General features: G+C 42.7%; 1 protein-coding gene across 1 annotated transcript in view; it reads right to left on the bottom strand.

The window, feature by feature from the left end:
• The window catches only part of LOC106568695 (probable G-protein coupled receptor 158), an 84257-nt gene that overhangs the window by 59769 nt on the left and 5721 nt on the right, over window positions 1-18767 (bottom strand). The window contains exon 2 of the mRNA XM_014139260.2: window positions 18097-18202. Within this exon, the coding sequence (XP_013994735.2) occupies window positions 18097-18202 (106 nt within the window). The remainder of the gene's footprint in view (window positions 1-18096; window positions 18203-18767) is intronic.

Genomic DNA, 18767 nt, shown 5'->3' with positions numbered 1-18767 from the left:
AAGCCTGAAACAAAGTTATTGATGCTTTGTAATACATTTACAGTGCATTCGGAAAGTATTCAGACCCCTTGACTTTTTCCACATTTTGTTACGTTACAGTCATATTCTAAAATTGATTAAATTGTTTTTTCCCCCTCATCTATCTACACACAATACCCCATAATGACAAAGCAAAAACATGTTTTTAGACATTTTTGCAAAAAATAAATAAAGACTGAAATATCACATTTAAATAAGTATTCAGACCCTTTACTCAGTACTTTGTTGAAGCACATCAACCAAATGTTTTTATAAAGAATTGTACACCTCAGATTGTAAATTCACACCAAGACAGATTGAGTCCTTTTTAAAAGATATAAGAAGTCCTCTTCTCTCAACTGAGGAAGCCCAAATCTCTCTCCATGTGACGGTATTCCGCCTGAGGTCTATTTATCATTTTGGAACCAATTAGGTATACTGTTACTTGAAATGATTAACACAGACATTCACAAAGGTACATTTGGAAGGGATGTAAATACAGTACTAATTTCGCTTTTATTAAAAAAGGGAAGGCCGCCACTCAGTACACTCACTATCGCCCTCTATCTTGATAAACACAGATATTAAACTATTTCTTCAATTCTGTCATCCCGTCTCGAAACTTACTTACCCAAATTGGTATATCTAGACCAAAGCGTGTTTGTTAAAAAATGCTTATCCTCAGATATCCTCTGCCGTCTTTTACATATCTTATATGCTTCATCAGAAATGTATGCAGTTCTGTCCTTGAGCTGTTCTTGTCTATTAACGTACTGTATTATGTCATGTTTCACGTTTTGTGTGGATCCCAGGAAGAGTAGCTTCTGCATTTGCAACAGCTAATGGGTATCCTTATAAAATACCAGTTCTATCTCTCGACGCAGAAAGAGCTTTTGATAGACTAGAATGGTTATATTGGTTTTGGAACATATGGGACTTGGCTCCAATTTCATTAATATGATTAAGATACTACATGCCAATCTCTCAGCCATAGTAATAACTTCTAGTTATTCTGTTCCGTTCAGGATAATTAGAAGTAGCAGGCAAGGTGATCCCATCTCACCTCTGCTATTTTTTGTCAAAAGAGCCCCTGGCCGAGGCAATTCGACAATATCTCTCAATTCTACGGATCATGTCAGCTCATTATAAGCTGACAATGTCTTTCTTTATCTTGACGATGTATCTCAATCCCTCCCAAAATCTTTGAAGATCATAGACAAATTCAGCTATATCTCAAGTTATAAAATAAACCTATTCAAATCTGCCCTACTGCCTCTCAGGACCCCGATGGAGGACTTCATCATCTCTACTTATGGTAGGAATGAATTAAGACTACAGTGAGGGAAAAAAGTATTTGATCCCCTGCTGATTTTGTACATTCGCCCACTGACAAAGAAATGATCGTCTATAATTTTAATGGTAGGTATATTTGAACAGTGAGAGACAGAATAACAACAAAATAATCAAGAAAAACACATGTCAAAAATGTTATAAATTGATTTGCATTTTAATGAGAGAGCGGAACGGAATCAGATACAGTAGAATAGTATAGAATACAGTATATACATAGGAGATGAGTAATGCAAGAAATGTAAACATTAAGTGACCAAGATACCGTAGAATAGTATAGATGACAGTATATATGAGATGAGTAATGCCAGATATGTAAACATTATTAATAGTGTTCCATTCCTTAAAGTGGCCAGTGATTTATAGTCTATGCCTACAGGCATCAGCCTCTAATGTGCTAGTGATAGCTAGACATCGGGCGGTGCAATAGCGGGCGGTGCAATTGCCGTATCAGGCAGCGATACAGCCCAACAGGATGCTTTCAATTGTGCATCTGGAAAAGTTTGTGAGCCCAAAGTTCTTCAGCCTACTGAGGTTTAAGAGGTTCTGTTGCGCCTTCTTCACCACATTGTCTGTGTGCGTGGTCCATTTCAGCTTGTCAGTGATGTGTACGCCAAGGAACTTGAAGCTTTCCACCTTCTCCACTGCGGTCCCGTCGATGTAGATAGGGGGTGCACCCTCAGCTGTTTCCTGAAGTCCACGATCATCTCCTTTGTTTTGTTGAGGTTGAGTGAGAGGTTGCTTTCCAGGTACCACACTCCCAGAGCCCTCACCTCCTCCCTGGAGGCTGTCTCGTCATTGTTAGTAGTCAAGCCTACTACTATTGTGTAGTCTGCAAAGTTGATGATTGAGTTGGAGCCGTGCTTGGCCACGCAGTCATGGGTGAGGGGGCTGAGCACGCATCCATCGCATCCACCGATGTCACACTTCTGCATCTGCAGTGAAAGGTGGCAGAGATACAGCGGTGTTGTTCATACCATGAAACATCCCGAAAATCTATCTTCTCACAAAAACGTCTGTAGCGTCCGAACGGTTTAGCCTCTACGGCCCCAACAAGCGTCACAGGACTCGTCTGAAGTCGATACTGCAGATTTGCCAACTTCTGTCTGTAGCGTCCAAACAGTTTGGGCTACACACTAATATGACCCCTCTATGGAAAGGTTGTTTTGATTGTTGTCTAGGATGAACACAAGCCTCACAGGACTCGTCTGAAGGTACCCCGGTACAAGTTTTAAAAATACATGGAAGTATATATGAAAGTACTATAGTTTAGTGCCTAAAATAAATAGGTGTAAAAATAGGTGTATAAAACAACAATTCCTGATCTTTCTTATACCTCTTAGATATGAGACAGACACCCCTCCCCCTGTTAGACTCTAGAAGGTTAAAAGTGGAACAATAGAACACATCCTGACAGGTTAGTGGTATACATGGAATCTTGGAATGTTCCTTCAGTGGAACTCCCATAAGAGGGGAGAAGCCTAGAAGGGGGAGCACACAGACAAAGAGCATGGTCAATAATTCAGTGTTCTTGCTGCAATCCATTACACTGCATTTATAATACATCATATAGCCAGGGCAATGCCACGCAAGCCTGAACAGCAAGTCTGACCCCACTACTGAATTGAGCTGCAACACATCACACACACACACACGTTGGGGACCAAACAATTAATTCCGATTCAAAATCCTATTTTCCCTAAACCCTAATCCTAAACCTGACGCTTAACCTAACCTTAACACTAACACTAACCTTAACCCCGGAACACCCTAACCCCTAAAACTAATCCTAACTTGTAACCCTAATTCTTATATTTCTGTCTTGTTTCTTTACATTCTGTTTATTGAAAATGTTCCAATATAAACATCCATAGACATACAACAAGAACAACTAGTTCCTATATCCCCCTCCCCGAGTCCCTAGTATCCTAACTGCACGTAGGGCTCCCTCCCTCCCATCCCTTCCCTAGTTCCCTCTCTTCCCTATTCCCCCAGTACTAGCTCGACAGATAGTCAAACATACAAAAATTGCAGTGAGAAAAAATGTAGAACCAAACAAAATAGATTTATATAAACACAGTGATCAGATCGTATTTACACATGGATAAGGTTTTAGATACATCACTTATTACTTAAGAGCAATACATTTATTAGCTGCTATAATTGCTAATTTAACTAATTTAGCTTGATATTGACTTCTAGTTGGCAATAGAGACTCATCGCCTAAAAGTACTAGGGAGGGAATTATTGAAATATTCAAAAGAGGTCACTTGAGATATGACCTCCCAATATACATCAAGTTTTGGACATGCCAAAAACATATTTACGAGGGTTCCCACCTCTGTCTCACAGAGGGCAGTATTTTCAGTATTTTGCATTAATTTTATGAAGCCTCTCTAGGGTGTATACCCTACGCAGCAAATTAAACTGCATCATTCTATGCCTAGTGCTAAAAGACAACTCTTGGGCATCTAAGAAAAGTGTCTCCCACGTCTCCTCTTCAATAATGATGCCAAGGTCGTCTTGCCATTTAGAACATACATTCAGGGCTTCATTTTCTATCAAGGTCTGTAGACCAGAGTATATGCATGATATAAAGCCTTTCACCTCCATTCTATCCTGCCACAGCTTGTCAGCTGCAGTTGAGGGCAAAGGTTGTGATCTACTTCCCAGTTGAGAAGCTATGTAGTGTCTGACCTGTAAATACTTGAAAAGTGAGAGTGAGAAGTTGGAACCTTGAGGCCAATATTTGAAAAGTGAGCATCACCCCAACCTCACATAATTGACCAAATTACCTTATACCTTTCTTGAACCAGAAAAGATTGATACCGTCTCTTAATGCTTTTGGTAAAATAGGATTTTCATGAAATGGAGTTCGCTTATATACTGATTTATTTCCTCCAGTCAGCTTGCAAACTTCTGTCAATATGTTAAGGTAGTCTTTTATAAAGGGATTATTTATGGAGCTACTAAATGCTTTGGGTGGTGATATGTAAGGCACGGTTGCCAGGTGACATGGAATGAAGAGAGTTTTCTTCTATTTGCCTCCAAGCTAGTGGATCAGAACTGATGTCCTACCATACCCATATATTGCCTTCAGTTGCGACGCCCAGTAATAAATCCTCAAATCGGGCAAAGAAAGACCACCCTTTTAATATGGTCTGCACAAAGTATTGTGTTTAACTCTGTGGGGCTGGCTTTTTCCATAAGAATTAAAAAATCAGAGTGTTACCGTTTTTCCCAATTGTTTACACACTAAAACAGGTCCATGAGGCACATTAACCCAAACCTGTAACTCATTTAGCAGAACCATACACCAAATCTGCAATAATACTGGCACACGTTTTGCTTTACACTCAGATTGCAATTCTATAACAAACATTTGGCAAAACACAACACACAATTCTCTACCTTTGGCACAACCACAAATCTATTGTGCGCATATTGTCATGGGCGTCGTAAGGATTGGACCAAGGCGCAGCGGTAAAGTGCTCATCTTCTTAATTTATTAAAGATCACTCAAAACAAAATAAACAAATGACGATAACAGTTCCATAAGGCTCCCAGGCTATACAGAAAATAACCACCCACAAAACACAAGTGAAAACAAACCCAACTAAATATGGCCTCCAATTAGAGACAACGACAACCAGCTTCCTCTAATTGGAGGTCATTGCCAAAAACCCAAAAGAAATAGAAAACTAGATATACACATAGAAATAGAAAATATAGAACATAAACCAAAAACACATAAACACACAAAACAAACACCCCCTGCCACGCCCTGACCAAACTACAATGACAAATAACACCTTTTACTGGTCAGGACGTGACAGTACCCCCCCCCCCCGAAAGGTGCAGACCCCGAATGCACCTCAAATACAAAACCCCACAAAAACAACCCAAACTTAAAGGGAGGGAAGGGAGGGTGGCCACGGTCAACGACGGTCCCTGTGCTACACCCCCCCTTCCCAATCCTCCCACTACGGAGGTGGCTCTGGGCGTAGCTCCCGTTCAGAAAACTCTGAGCTGAGGGAGCGTCGCTGGAGACTCCGGGCTGAGGGAGCGTCGCTGGAGGCTGCAGACTGGAGAGCGTCGCTGGACGCTCTGGCTGTAACGGGTTATGGAGGCGCACTGGAGGATGAGTGCGGGGAACAGGAACAGGATGTACTAATGGCAGAGTGCTCACAGCAGGCACTGGCTGTACCGGGTTATGGAGGCGCAGTGGAGGGTGAGTGCGCGGAGCAGGAACAGGACGTACTGGACTGGGCAGGCGCACTGGAAGCCTGATGCATGGGGCTGGCTTTGGAGGCGGCAGACTAGTAACACGCACCTCATGGCTAGTGCGGGGAGCAGGTACAGGACGTACTGGACTGGGCAGGCGCACTAGAGGCCTGATGCATGGGGCTGGCTTAGGAGGCACCAGACTAGTAACACGCACCTCAGGGCTAGTGCGGGGAGCAGGAACAGGACGTACTGGTCTGGGCAGGCGCACTAGAAGCCTGATGCGTGGGGCTGGCTTTGGAGGCGCCAGACTAGTGACACGCACCTCAGGGCTAGTGCGAGGAGCAGGAACAGGGTAAACTGGACCGAGGAGATGCACTGGTGGCCAGATTGCTCTGCGCCGGCGCACTTCTCCCTGGCTGCCGGCCAACTCTCGCCTGGCAACGCTGCAGAGCCCTTATTGACCGCACCGGACTGTGCACGCGTATGGGCAACACAGTGCGTACCTCCGCATAACAAGGTGCTTGCTTGATCCGTCGCTCCCCATAATAAGCACGGGGAGTTGCCTCAGGTCTCCATCCTGACTGTGCCCCCCCCAAAAAAAAAAATTGGGGCGGGGATGCCTCTCGGCCTCATGTAGCTCCCTTAATTCCTTCTCCCAGAAACGTCGTTCTGCCTTTGCTGCCTCTAGTTCCTCCCTCGGTCGCCGGTACTCCCCAGCCTGCCTCCAGGGTCCCTTTCCGTTTAAGATTTCCTCCCATGTCCATGACTCCAAATATTTCTCCTTCTGCTCCTTCTTCTGCTGCTTGGTCCTCTTTTGGTGGGTGGTTCTGTCACGGGCGTCGTAAGGATTGGACAAAGGTGCAGCGGGTAAAGTGCTCATCTTCTTAATTTATTAAAGATCACTCAAAACAAAATAAACAAATGACGATAACAGTTCCATAAGGCTCCCAGGCTATAGAGAAAATAACCACCCACAAAACACAAGTGAAAACAAACCCAACTAAATATGGCCTCCAATTAGAGACAACCAGCTTCCTCTAATTGGAGGTCATTGCCAAAAACCCAACATAGAAATAGAAAATTAGATATACACATAGAAAATATAGAACATAAACCAAAAACACAGAAACACACAAAACAAACACCCCCTGCCATGCCCTGACCAAACTACAATGACAAATAACCCCTTTTACTGGTCAGGACGTGACACATATGAAAAGCAACACTGTTCAACAAGCTAAGCTCAATTACCAATTGATCACTTTCACATGTACAAACACTAATTGCATAAATGTTTACTTTGCAATCAGACCTTTGGTATGGATAAAAACGCCACAGGTGAGTACTCCTGTGTTTGGAGAACAACGGAAGCAAACTTGGCTGAGAGGTAGAGGTGGAGGTGGGGGTAGAGGTGGAGGTGCAGGAAGACCATGAACAAGGAGAGTAATCTCCGATGAAATTCGGGCAACTGTGGTGGACCATGTGGCCAACCATGGTTTGACCTTGAGAGAGGGTGGGCAGAGAGTGCAGGCCGTGGATAAACCACGCCGCCTCCTCCGTATTCTAAAAACAACTCTCCATTGGCTGTTCTCTAGCCACAGCCACTGTCCACTCTCCACACAGCTAGTCCCTCCCTTTTGGGTTGCAATGGGAATAGTCTCCTGCTGTCCTCATCCTGGGAAAATGTTTCCCACCATTGGAAACAAGGGTCAAAGTGAGTGAGCCGCTTCACCATAGCATCCATTCCAAAATGAGAATAGGTATGTACTGCATACATTGGACCTATCTACTACTATTAAGTAGTAAAAGTAGTACAACATAAAGCACAGTAAAGACTGTAGATTCCAATACATACTGTAAGGGGAAACAAAGTAAATGTTTCATGCATTACTGTACGAAATTGGGAGTTGTACTACTTTGTAACATGTTTATCTTGTATACTATATTACCGTAGTGTTTACTGTACACTATTTTGTTTTTGTACAACTTAAAGATGACCACCACGTGGACAACACCCTGTCGTTCTCCACTAACATCAAGACGGTGACCCGATCCTGTAGGTTCATGCTCTACAACATTCGCAGAGTACGACCCTGCCTCACACAGGAAGCGGCGCAGGTCCTAATCCAGGCACTTGTCATCTCCCGTCTGGATTACTGCAACTCGCTGTTGGCTGGGCTCCCTGCCTGTGCCATTAAACCCCTACAACTCATCCAGAACGCCGCAGCCCGTCTGGTGTTCAACCTTCCCAAGTTCTCTCACGTCACCCCGCTCCTCCGCTCTCTCCACTGGCTTCCAGTTGAAGCTCGCATCCGCTACAAGACCATGGTGATTGCCTACGGAGCTGTGAAGGGAACGGCACCGCCATACCTTCAGGTTCTGATCAGGCCCTACACCCAAACAAGGGCACTGCGTTCATCCACCTCTGGCCTGCTGGCCCCCCTACCTCTGAGGAAGCACAGTTCCCGCTCAGCCCAATCAAAACTGTTCGCTGCTCTGGCACCCCAATGGTGGAATAAGCTCCGTCACGACGCCAGGACAGCGGAGTCAATCACCACCTTCCGGAGACACCTGAAACCCCACCTCTTTAAGGAATACCTAGGATAGGATAAAGTAATCCTTCTAACCCCCCCCCTTAAAAGATTTAGATGCACTATTGTAAAGTGGTTGTTCCACTGGATATCATAAGGTGAATGCACCAATTTGTAAGTCGATCTGGATAAGAGCGTCTGCTAAATGACTTAAATGTAATGTAAATGTATTAGAACATGTTAGTTGAAAATAATGCCATTAAGACTGTGGGAAATCCAACAACAGATTATTGAAAACCATGCCATCTTCCATAACATCAGAGTGAGCTTATCAACCATAGCATCCTTAAGAAACACCATCTCCGGACGCAAATCTACAGTCCCATTTGAAAGGAATTCCCAAAGAGTGAAGCACAAACGGTAAACATTACAGACTCATTGATGTTGCCAGTGAACTTTACTATACAGCATTTACTGTAATTTCAGATAATCATGGAGTTCACTCTGTGCTGGCCAGGTACCACATATTCATAGATGAGGCTGGATTCGATTTAGCGAAGATGAGGAGGAGAGGAAGGAACATAATTTGTCAACGCGCCATCATTGAGGTACCTGGCCAATGCAGGGGAAATGTCACCATATCCGCAGCTATGAGCCACAATTGGGTCCTCCACCTCCATGCCACCCTTGGACCATACAACACTGCCAATCTCCTTAATGTCCTGAACCCCTTACATGACAGTCTTTTTAAGCCAGTGCAGAGAGGTCCAGGTGATCCTGAGCAGCAAATGCACTGTATGTTCTAATTTGGAACAACGTGAGTTTCCATCGGGCTTGCTCAGGTTCCATCACCATCCCAGGTTTACAATTCTTCATTTCTCAACCCCATTGAAAAGTTGTTTTCAGCATGGCGGTGGAAGGTGTATGATCGCAAACCCCATGAACGTAATGCCCTTCTCCAGGAAATGGAAAAGGCCTGTGGTGACATTTCAGCAGAGTCCTGTCAGGGGTGGATGCGTCATGCCAGAAGATATTTATCCTGCGCCAAGGAGAATTTCGCCTGTGATGTTGATAAAGATCTGTGGCCGGACAAAAACAACATGCATGACTGATATTGTTAATATTAATGTTGATACAATTAACACGTCCAATTAGTAACATTTGTGAAATCATGCCACCTGTCTAGTTCTTCCCCAGCCTTTTTAAGTAATGGCACATAATTTACTTTACAGGTGTTAGTCATTTCTGTGGGAATTTGCTGTCCTAAATAAGTAATTATCTGAGACCTCCAGGAAAAGGGTTATGCTTTTCGTCAGATTGATCTTGTAGCCTGAAAAGGAACTGAATTAATTCAAAGTTTCTACTAGTGCTTGGAATGATTGCTCTGGTTTGGATAAGTAGATGTTGCCCGCGTAGAGAGAAATAGTGTGTTCCCGTTCACCTACCATGGATAACATGGATAGCTGCCTGAGACCTAATAGCTTCCGTTAAGGGTTCAATAGCCAGGGCAAAAAGGAGTGGTTAAAGGGGGCATTTCTGCCTGATCCCACGAGAAAGCTTAAACTGAGAGGAAATATTGTTGTTAGTCAGAATCTGGGCAACAGGACGGTTATATTGTAGTCTGATACATATTCATACACTTTAAAACGTCTAGAAGAAATCTCCAGATCAAATGATTTTTCCACATCCAAGGCAGCCATCAGGCTCCTGTTTACCCTCCACACAATACATAATATTGAATAATCTCCTAATATTATCTGACGATGATCAGTTTCGTACAAAGCCTGTCTGATCTACATTAACCAGGCCTGGTAAGACCCCATCGAGTCTATGGGTTATGAGTTTAGCAAGAATTTTATAGCGTGTATTAAGTAGGGATATGGGCCTATAGGAGTTGCACTTGGCGGGGAATACAGTTATGAGGGCTTGATCATATTACACAGTGGGTCAATTAACTTGGGAAAGAAAGACTTGTAAAATTAAATGGAACATCCATCCAGCCCAGGTTGCTTCTCGCCTGTAATGCAAAAAATGGCCTCCTGAATTTCATCAGATATTAAAAATGATGGAATTACGGTGCCTCACGACAGGAAAGACGTTTGATATTTGATGGTCTATTTCGAAGACAAATGCCCCTCTGTCCTCTTGACAATAAAACCCAGGTCGTTTACTCATATCAATCTCTTCAAGATTATCTCTGTCTTCATTAGGCAAGGACTTTAATTTTACTCTATGCAGAGACCCCTGCATCATTTCTGACGAACCTCCTTTAGACATTTATTTATTTAACTAGACAAGTCAGTTAAGAAGGCAAAAGGCCTCATGCGGGGATGAGGGCTAGGATTAAAAACTATATATACACATATATACATGTATGTATGTATGTATGTATGTATGTATGTATGTATGTATGTATGTATGTATGTATGTATGTATGTATGTATGTATGTATGTATATACACACACACACACACACACACACACACACACACACATACACATACATATATTCCTCACGCGAAGCAGCCACAACTGTCAGTATGTGTCCATGATTAAGTCTTTGAATGAAGAGATGGAGATAAAACGATCCAGTTTGAGTGTTTTTTGCAGCTCGTTCCAGCCACTAGCTGCAGCGAAGTGAAAAGAGGAGCGACCCAGGGATGTGTGTGCTTTGGGGACCTTTATCAAAATGTGACTGGCGGAACGGGTTTTGTATGTGGAGGATGAGGGCTGCAGTATGTATCTCAGAATAGGGGGAGTGAGGCCTAAGAGAGTTTTATAAATAAGCATGAACCAGTGGGTCTTGCGACGTATATACAGAGATTACCAGTTTACAGAGTAGAGTGCAGTGATGTGTCCTATAAGGAGCATTGGTGGCAAATCTGATGGCCGAATGGTAAAGTACATTTAGCCGCTTGACAGCACCCTTACCCGCCGATCAATAAATTACTTCTCCATAATCTAGCATGGGTAGGATGGTCATCTGAATCAGGGTTAGTTTGGCAGCTGTGGTGGAAGAGGAGAGATTACAATAGAGGATAGGTCATCTAGCCATACCCTCAAGTACTTGTATGAGGTGACTACCTCAAGCGCTAAAAACCCTCAAGGTAGTAATCACACCGGTGGGGAGAGGGGCATTCTTCTTACCAAACCACATCACCTTTGTTTTGGAGGTGTTCAGAACAAGGTTAAGGGCAGAGAAAGTTTGTTGGACACTAAGAAAGCTTTGTTGTAGAGTTTAACACAAAATCCAGGGATGGGCCAGCTGAGTATAAGACTGTAACATCTGCATATACATGGATGAGAGAGCTTCCAGCTGCTTGAACTATGTTGTTGATGTAAATTGAGAAAAACATGGGGCCTAGCATTGAGCCTTGGGGTACTCCCTTGGTGCCAGGCAGTGGCTGAGACAGCAGATGTTCTGACTTTATACACTGCCCTCTTTGAGAGAGGTAGTTAGCAAACCAGGCCAAAGACCCATCAGAGAAACCAATACTCCTTAGCTAGCCCACAAGAATGGAATGGTCTACCGTATCAAAAGCTTTGGCTAAGTCAATATAAATTGCAGCCAGATCACGTTTAGAATTCTCATTTTCTTTATGGGCAGGTATTTGTAAACGATACCACTGAAAATATAAAAAAGAAGGTCCAAGCATCTTCGACAGAGGGGATCAAGCTGATTCTATACCAATTTACAGAGGCCAGATCATGAAGGAAGGGTTGCTCATAAAAGTTTTTAACAAGCGTCTATGACAAGTCAGGACAAGTCGTTTCACTGAGCAGCCATTGCGAACACAGGCTGTAAAACAGTGATCACTAAGGGCATTATAGAAAACACCAGACTGATACCTATCAGGATTATTTGTAAGGATAACATCAAAGGAGAGTAAGCTTTTCTGGGTGTTTTGAGTCATACCTTGTGGGATTGGTAATAATCTGAGAAAGATTTAGGGAGTCCCATTGTTTAGGACCTGGTCAGGTGGTTTAAGCATGTCCCAGTTTATGTCACCTAGCAGGACAAATTCAGACTTAGTGTAAGGGGCCAGGAGAGAGCTTAGGGCATTTAGGGTAAAGGCCGGAGCTAATGGTGGCCGATTTAGGCCAGCAACAGTCAACAAAGAGTTATTTGAAAGTTTAATGCGTAAAACCAACAAATCAAATTGTTAGGGTACAGACTTGGTGGAGACAAACGAGCACTGAAAGTGTTCCTTGGTAAAGACTGCCACTCCACCGTCTTTGGAAGATCTGTCTAGCCGAAAAAGGTTATAACCAGAAAGGTTAACATCAGTGTTCAAAACACTCTTTCTTAACCACATCTCAGTAATGACCAACACATCTGGATTGGAGCAGTAAACCCACACTTTCAATGGATCAATTTTAGGTAATAAGCTTCTAGTGTTACCGTGCAGAAAACCCAGGCTTTTACAAGAGCAGAAATCAGTGAAGCAGATATCAGAGCACAAGTCAGAATTGGGGCTAGCAACAGTAGATGGGCCAGGGTGTACATGAACATTTCCAGATATAATCAACAGTAATACAATCAAGGCACAGCAGAGGGCAGGGAGAGCTCTGCAGTGTTTATTTATAACATTTGAATGTGCATTAGATGGCAACAAGATCATATTGTTCAGCAATTTCATCAGGTAACATGAATACAAAGCTGGTGAGAAATGGTTAGAATAGGATGGGAGGCCAAGAGTCTGTGTAACCAAAAGAGAGTCAGAGTCCCGTGTGTGGGTGTGTGGGTCATGAGTCATGAGGCAAATAGCATAAAGCACAAGCAAAAAAATATAGCAACTTGGGGCTAGCCATTGTAAGTTCAGAATCACTCGCCTCAACAGTGCATGTGTGCTGGAGGCAAGTGAAAGCTTGGGAGAGAGGGGGGAGTGTGTCGGGGGGTACATATACCTGACAGGGGAGACAGGCCAGGGCAGACAGTGAACAGATTGCCAGGTGGAATCCAAGTAGCAGTGCAGCAGGCAACGGGAGTAGGTGTCCCACCCACTTGGGAGAAGCTTTTTCGGAAGGCAGATTCCTTGTAGAAAATCCCAGCTAGCTAGCTAATGTAGCTAGCAAGTCTCTATCGGTCTTTTCCACGTGGAAAAGGAGGTCGTTAGCTAGCTATATCAGTATCGGCAAATGGTCCTTTATGACATCCAAACAAAGTTGTCCTGTGGCTGTTGTATTTTGGGGATTCTGAGGATGATATCTTCTCTGCACAGATGAAGGGGGCTTCAAAGGCCTCTGCATTTGGGTGGGGAGGGGCTGTGAAACTCTCCTTCCATTGTTAGGCTCAAGAGTTTTTACACCTCTCACTTCACACTTCAGCGCTAATTTCAGTCAGATTCTTTCCTAGCAGCTTGGTACCCTTATATATTAAGCTTATATATATTTTTTTAATGTAATTGTTAATTGGAATGAAGGTTTTGATGTTGAGGTTGGTATCCTGTAGAAGTCCTTGCAAAAAATTATAGTTTATCTACATTATCCAACTCTAATTCTATATTTTTGCAGAAGAACTCAGGAGCCCATGCTCTCTGTGTCTATTCACTCTCTCTCTCTCTCTCTCTCTCTCTAACCTGACATGTATAGGTTCTCATAAAAGCTCTTGAATGCCAAGTTAATATAATCAGTACTCTGGACTACAACGTTACTAGGCAATGTAATTGAACCTATGGCTCTCTTGGCTTCTTCCCTTGTTATTTGCCAGGCAAGTAACCTTCCTGCTTTATCTCCATGTTCGTAATAGTTCTGTTTAAGTCTAGTGAGCGCATGTTCTGCTTTACACGTCATTAAGGTGTTCTATTCTAGCTGTTTTGAGGTCAGTTTTTGTTTCGTTGCATCCTCAAATGTTGTGCTATGTTTGTTCTCAAGGTCTTTAATTTCTCTTTTCAAGAATTCTACTTTGGCTGTATATATCTTCCCCTCACTGGCTCTATACGAGATTATCTGTCCCCTTAAATATGCTTTTAGGGTCCCCCATACAATTGCAGGGGATGCAGAATTAGTATTAATACTTAAAAATATATACATTTGTGCATTTATAAATGTTACAAAGTTAGTGTCATAGAGGAGATATGACCCTAACCTCCAGCGGTGAATGGTCCGATAGGGATTCTGGCTAGATATTCACAAATGGGAATCAAGAGGCCTTACCCACTGGTAATAGGAAATAATAGGTCAAAATAATAGGTAATAGGTCAATTCTCGAATAGCAATTATGGCCAGGAGAGGAACATGAGTATTCCTTGGCCGACTGATTGAGAAGTCTACATATATCTATGAGTCCAAATGTTTTCATTTCCCTTTTCAACATTCTAGCTGCCTGTGTGAGGTTAGTCACCTTAGAGGAGGATCTATCATTGGCTGAGTCCAAAACCAAATTAAGTCTCCTCCAATGATAATCTGTGACGAAGGGCAACTTAATTTAAGAAACAGATTTTGATAAAATGTAGGGTCATCAGAGTTTGTCCCATAAACATTCACAATGCACAAGGGCACAGAATCAATACAGCCTTGTATGATCACAAACCTACCCCCCAATCCTCAATCTGTGATTGTAATTGAAGCCAACAAGCACTGTGGCTTAGTATGGCTAGAGTGAGAAGTAAAAGAGGAAAAATACACCTGACCAACCCATTCTATTCTAAGCTTGCTGTGCTCAGCGTCTGTTAAATGAGTCTCCTGTAGAAGGGCTATATCCACCTTATGCTGCTTCAGGTAGCTTAAGATACATTTCACAGGTCTGTTTAAACCCTTCACATTCCAAATTATGAGATTATGAGTATTAGGGGCAGACGTTTAGGGGTTAGACTGAGGCAAATTAGAATGAGAGATGTAAATATATTGAGGGTTAGGGTTAGGAGAAAAATGTAAAACAAATGAAAAGGTACAATAACTGGTATATAAGCCTAAATCTCTCCAACCTGTGTGAGCTAGAATCAATCCCCCTCCCCAACCCCCTGTCTACTCTCTCCCCAACAGAGATAGTGAAACAACCCAACTCTATTGAGGCTATTACAGCTAAATGTTAACACATTCCCACTTACCTAACCCTGCTATGCATGGTGTCCCCAAGATAAATTAAATTATACTTTTTTTCCCCCATTGTGTATAGCCATCACCTCTGTCGACTAATATATATATAGTTGAAGTCAGAAGATAACCCAAACTTAGGTTGGAGTCATTAAAAATAGTTTTTCAAACAATTCACAAAAATTTCTTGTTAACAAACTATAGTTTTGGCAAGTCAGTTAGGCCATCTACTTTGTGCATGACACAAGTCATTTTTCCAACAATTGTTTACAGACAGATTATTTCACTTATAATTCACTGTATCACAATACCAGAGGGTCAGACGTTTACATACACTAAGTTGACTGTGCCTTTAAACAGCTTGAAAAATTCCATAAAATGATGTCATGGCTTTAGAAGCGTTTAGAAGCTTTAGAAGCGTGATAGGCTAATTGATATAATTTGAGTCAATTGGAGGAGTCCCTGTGGATGCATTTCAAGGCCTACCTTCAAACTCAGTGCCTCTTTGCTTGACATCATGGGAAATCAAAATAAATAAGCCAAGACCTCAGAAAATAAATTGGAGACCTCCACAAGTCTGGTTCATCCTTGGGAGCAATTTCCATACGCCTGAAGGTACCACGTTCATCTGTACAACAATAGTACGCAAGTATAAACACCATGGGACCACGCAGCCGTCATACCACTCAGGAAGGAGACGCGTTCTGTCTCCTAGAGATGAACATACTTTGGTGCGAAAAGTGCAAATCAATCCAAGAACAACAGCAAAGGACCTTGTGAAGACGCTGGAGGAAACCGGTACAAAAGTATCTATATGCACAGTAAAATGAGTCCTATATCGGCATAACCTGAAAGGCCACTCAGCAAGGAAGAAGCCACTGATCCAAAACCGCCATAAAAAAGCCAGACTACGGTTTGCAACTGCACACGGGGACAAAGATCGTACTTTTTGGAGAAATGTCCTCTGGTCTGATGAAGCAAAAATATAACTGTTTGGCCATAATGACCCTTGTTATGTTTGGAGGAAAAAGGGGGAGGCTTGCAAGTTGAGTCCACAGGATAGCCAAGTGGCACAGGCTGTATGTCAGTCCCAACAATCTCAGCAGCCTCTTGATTGGAGTGAATGCCATCCCCCTCTTGTGAAGTGCTGGTGAGAGATCATGAAAGATCATGATGTGGGATTCCCCAAACCGTATGTCCCCCTTTGCTCTGGAGGCCTTGAGTATGCTGATGGTGTCCTGGTAGCGGAGCAGCTTGATAACGAAATCTCTGGGAGGCCCTACCTGACCAGGTGATCTTCTCTGTTGCGTACGTTGAGCCCTTTCCATTTCAAGTGGGTGAGCCTAGGGTAGGTCCAGTAGCTTGGGTAGCCATTCCTGTAAGAATGCAATTGCATTGTGTCCTTCAACTCCCTCAGGGAAGTCTTTGATCCTGAGGTTGCTGCGCCACTGAATATTTGAGGACATCAACCTTTTCCTCTAGCTTCAAGATGGAGTCTGCTAGCTTCTTGTCCGTTTCCTCCACATCTTTGCGTACATCAACAATTGCGATCTCATGGTTAGAGTGCCTGATTTCCAACTGGGTTAACCGCTCACTTGTGGCCAGTTGGTCTTGGTGTAGTTGATGCATGATTTAATCAATTTTGTTGAGTCGGGCAGATATTGTATTCGAACGATGGCATTATCCATCTCCATCTTGAACCAGGCAGGTGCTGCCTCATTGTCCGTCTTTGATGGGGAGGTAATTGAGGGTTTAGGAAGGTCTGTCTTTTTAGGAGGCATCTTGTTTTGGAGCTGGTAAGCGATAGCGTTATGTCTACTTGCTTTTTTAGTAGGTTAACAGCATAAATGTGGTCAAAACTAAATTATATATGAATTTCTCTGAGTGCTATGCACAACGCGTCCTCTCAGTGTGCCGCCACTTTCCCCGTGTAACCGTAATTCTTACCCTAGCGCTAATTGTAACCCTAAACCTAAACCTAACCCCTAAGCCTGAAAAAGCAATTTTCCTTGTGGGGACCGCCGAAATGTCCACACGTCCAAATATTCCTTGTTTTACTATCCTTGTGAGGACTTCTGGTCGCCACAAGGATAGTAAAACCAAACCAAACCAAACCACACACACACCCCTTCTTCACACACACAGCATCAACAACTTGGAAGACGGATGGTTCTGTCGATATAGCCTGCACTCTGAGTGTGATAAAACATGATGTCTCTCCAGCGCCAGTCATGAAAACACTAGTAAAAACCTCATTTCACTTCCAGAGTGTTTTACACTGTATTAAGCCGTGAACAATACACGCCCACAAGCAAAGGCTTATATGCAGCATCCTTCCTGCATATTCAATGCAAATATTGCTACAGAGCTCTGTTAATCTTGCTATTCTTTACATAACAACAAAGATAAACCTACACAAAAATAAATCTGCACTGCTGCTCACAAGAGTGAATTTACTGTCTACATGGAGACAAAGAACATTTCAACAATAAACTTCACACCAAGAGAAACAATACCGAGGGCACGATTGTTTTTGTTCTCATGCCTTCATTGATTTCCCCAGTAGCAGTAGAGATATAGGATGTGTATTTGTTATCTTGACAAGTACCCAGAATTTGTATATGCATTACCAATTATATTCAGAGGGACATACAGTACATTGTTTGCAAAGAAGCAATGTACTGCATTCTTACTAAGGTCTTTATGTACTGTATGATTTTTTGTTAGCAAAACATTTGTGGAAGCGCCACTAGATGTAGTACTGGGATTAACAATTACAACCATGTTTTTACCAAGAGGGGGTGTTTGTGTTTGCATGTAAAGTGTAGGAAGCACACACCACCAATGTATGAACTATGGATGGATGGATGGATGGATGGATGGATGGATGGATGAACGGATGGAAAGTTGAACGGATGAATGGAAGTAGACTCACTTCCATGCTGGTCACGTTACATCGGTGAGTTCCAGCAAACCAGCCACTGCTGGAGCACTGGTCAATGTCCACATCCTGTAGGTTGACATCCACTCGAACCACACCCCTGTAAGAGGAGACAGAGACACAGAGAGAGGGGTGCATAGAGGTTAGAGAGAGCAGTTAGCTTACACTCAGATGTCTCTTTTAGCGTAAGAAAGAAAGAAAGAAAGAAAGAAAGAAAGAAAGAAAGAAAGAAAGAAAGAAAGAAAGAAAGAAAGAAAGAAAGAAAGAAAGAAAGAAAGAAAGAAAGAAAGAAAGAAAGAAAGAAAGAAAGAAAGAAAGAAAGAAAGAAAGAAAGAAAGAAAGAAAGAAAGAAAGAAAGAAAGAAAGAAAGAACCGCAAATGTTGCAATCCATTGTGACATCATCTATAACAGGGTCTCTACTTTGGTCCAATGTCTACAGGTGAACTATTGAGGGAAATAAACTATTCAAGGCAAAAACTGGTATGAGCACTGAATGCCAGAGTATTTTGTCCAATTTAACATCAACTGCAACAACAAAAACTATATCCTGTGTATCTGGTTTATATGTTATGTCAAATAAAAAAATCTTTATTTAAATGTTCCCTAATGAGAGAAGTAGCCAAGCTTAAATAGCCCAATTGAATTATGTCGACTCCAGCTCTGA

Source organism: Salmo salar, chromosome ssa14, assembly GCF_905237065.1.
Source record: "Salmo salar chromosome ssa14, Ssal_v3.1, whole genome shotgun sequence".
NCBI lineage: Eukaryota > Metazoa > Chordata > Actinopteri > Salmoniformes > Salmonidae > Salmo > Salmo salar.
This window is presented reverse-complemented; position numbering and strand designations above follow the sequence as displayed.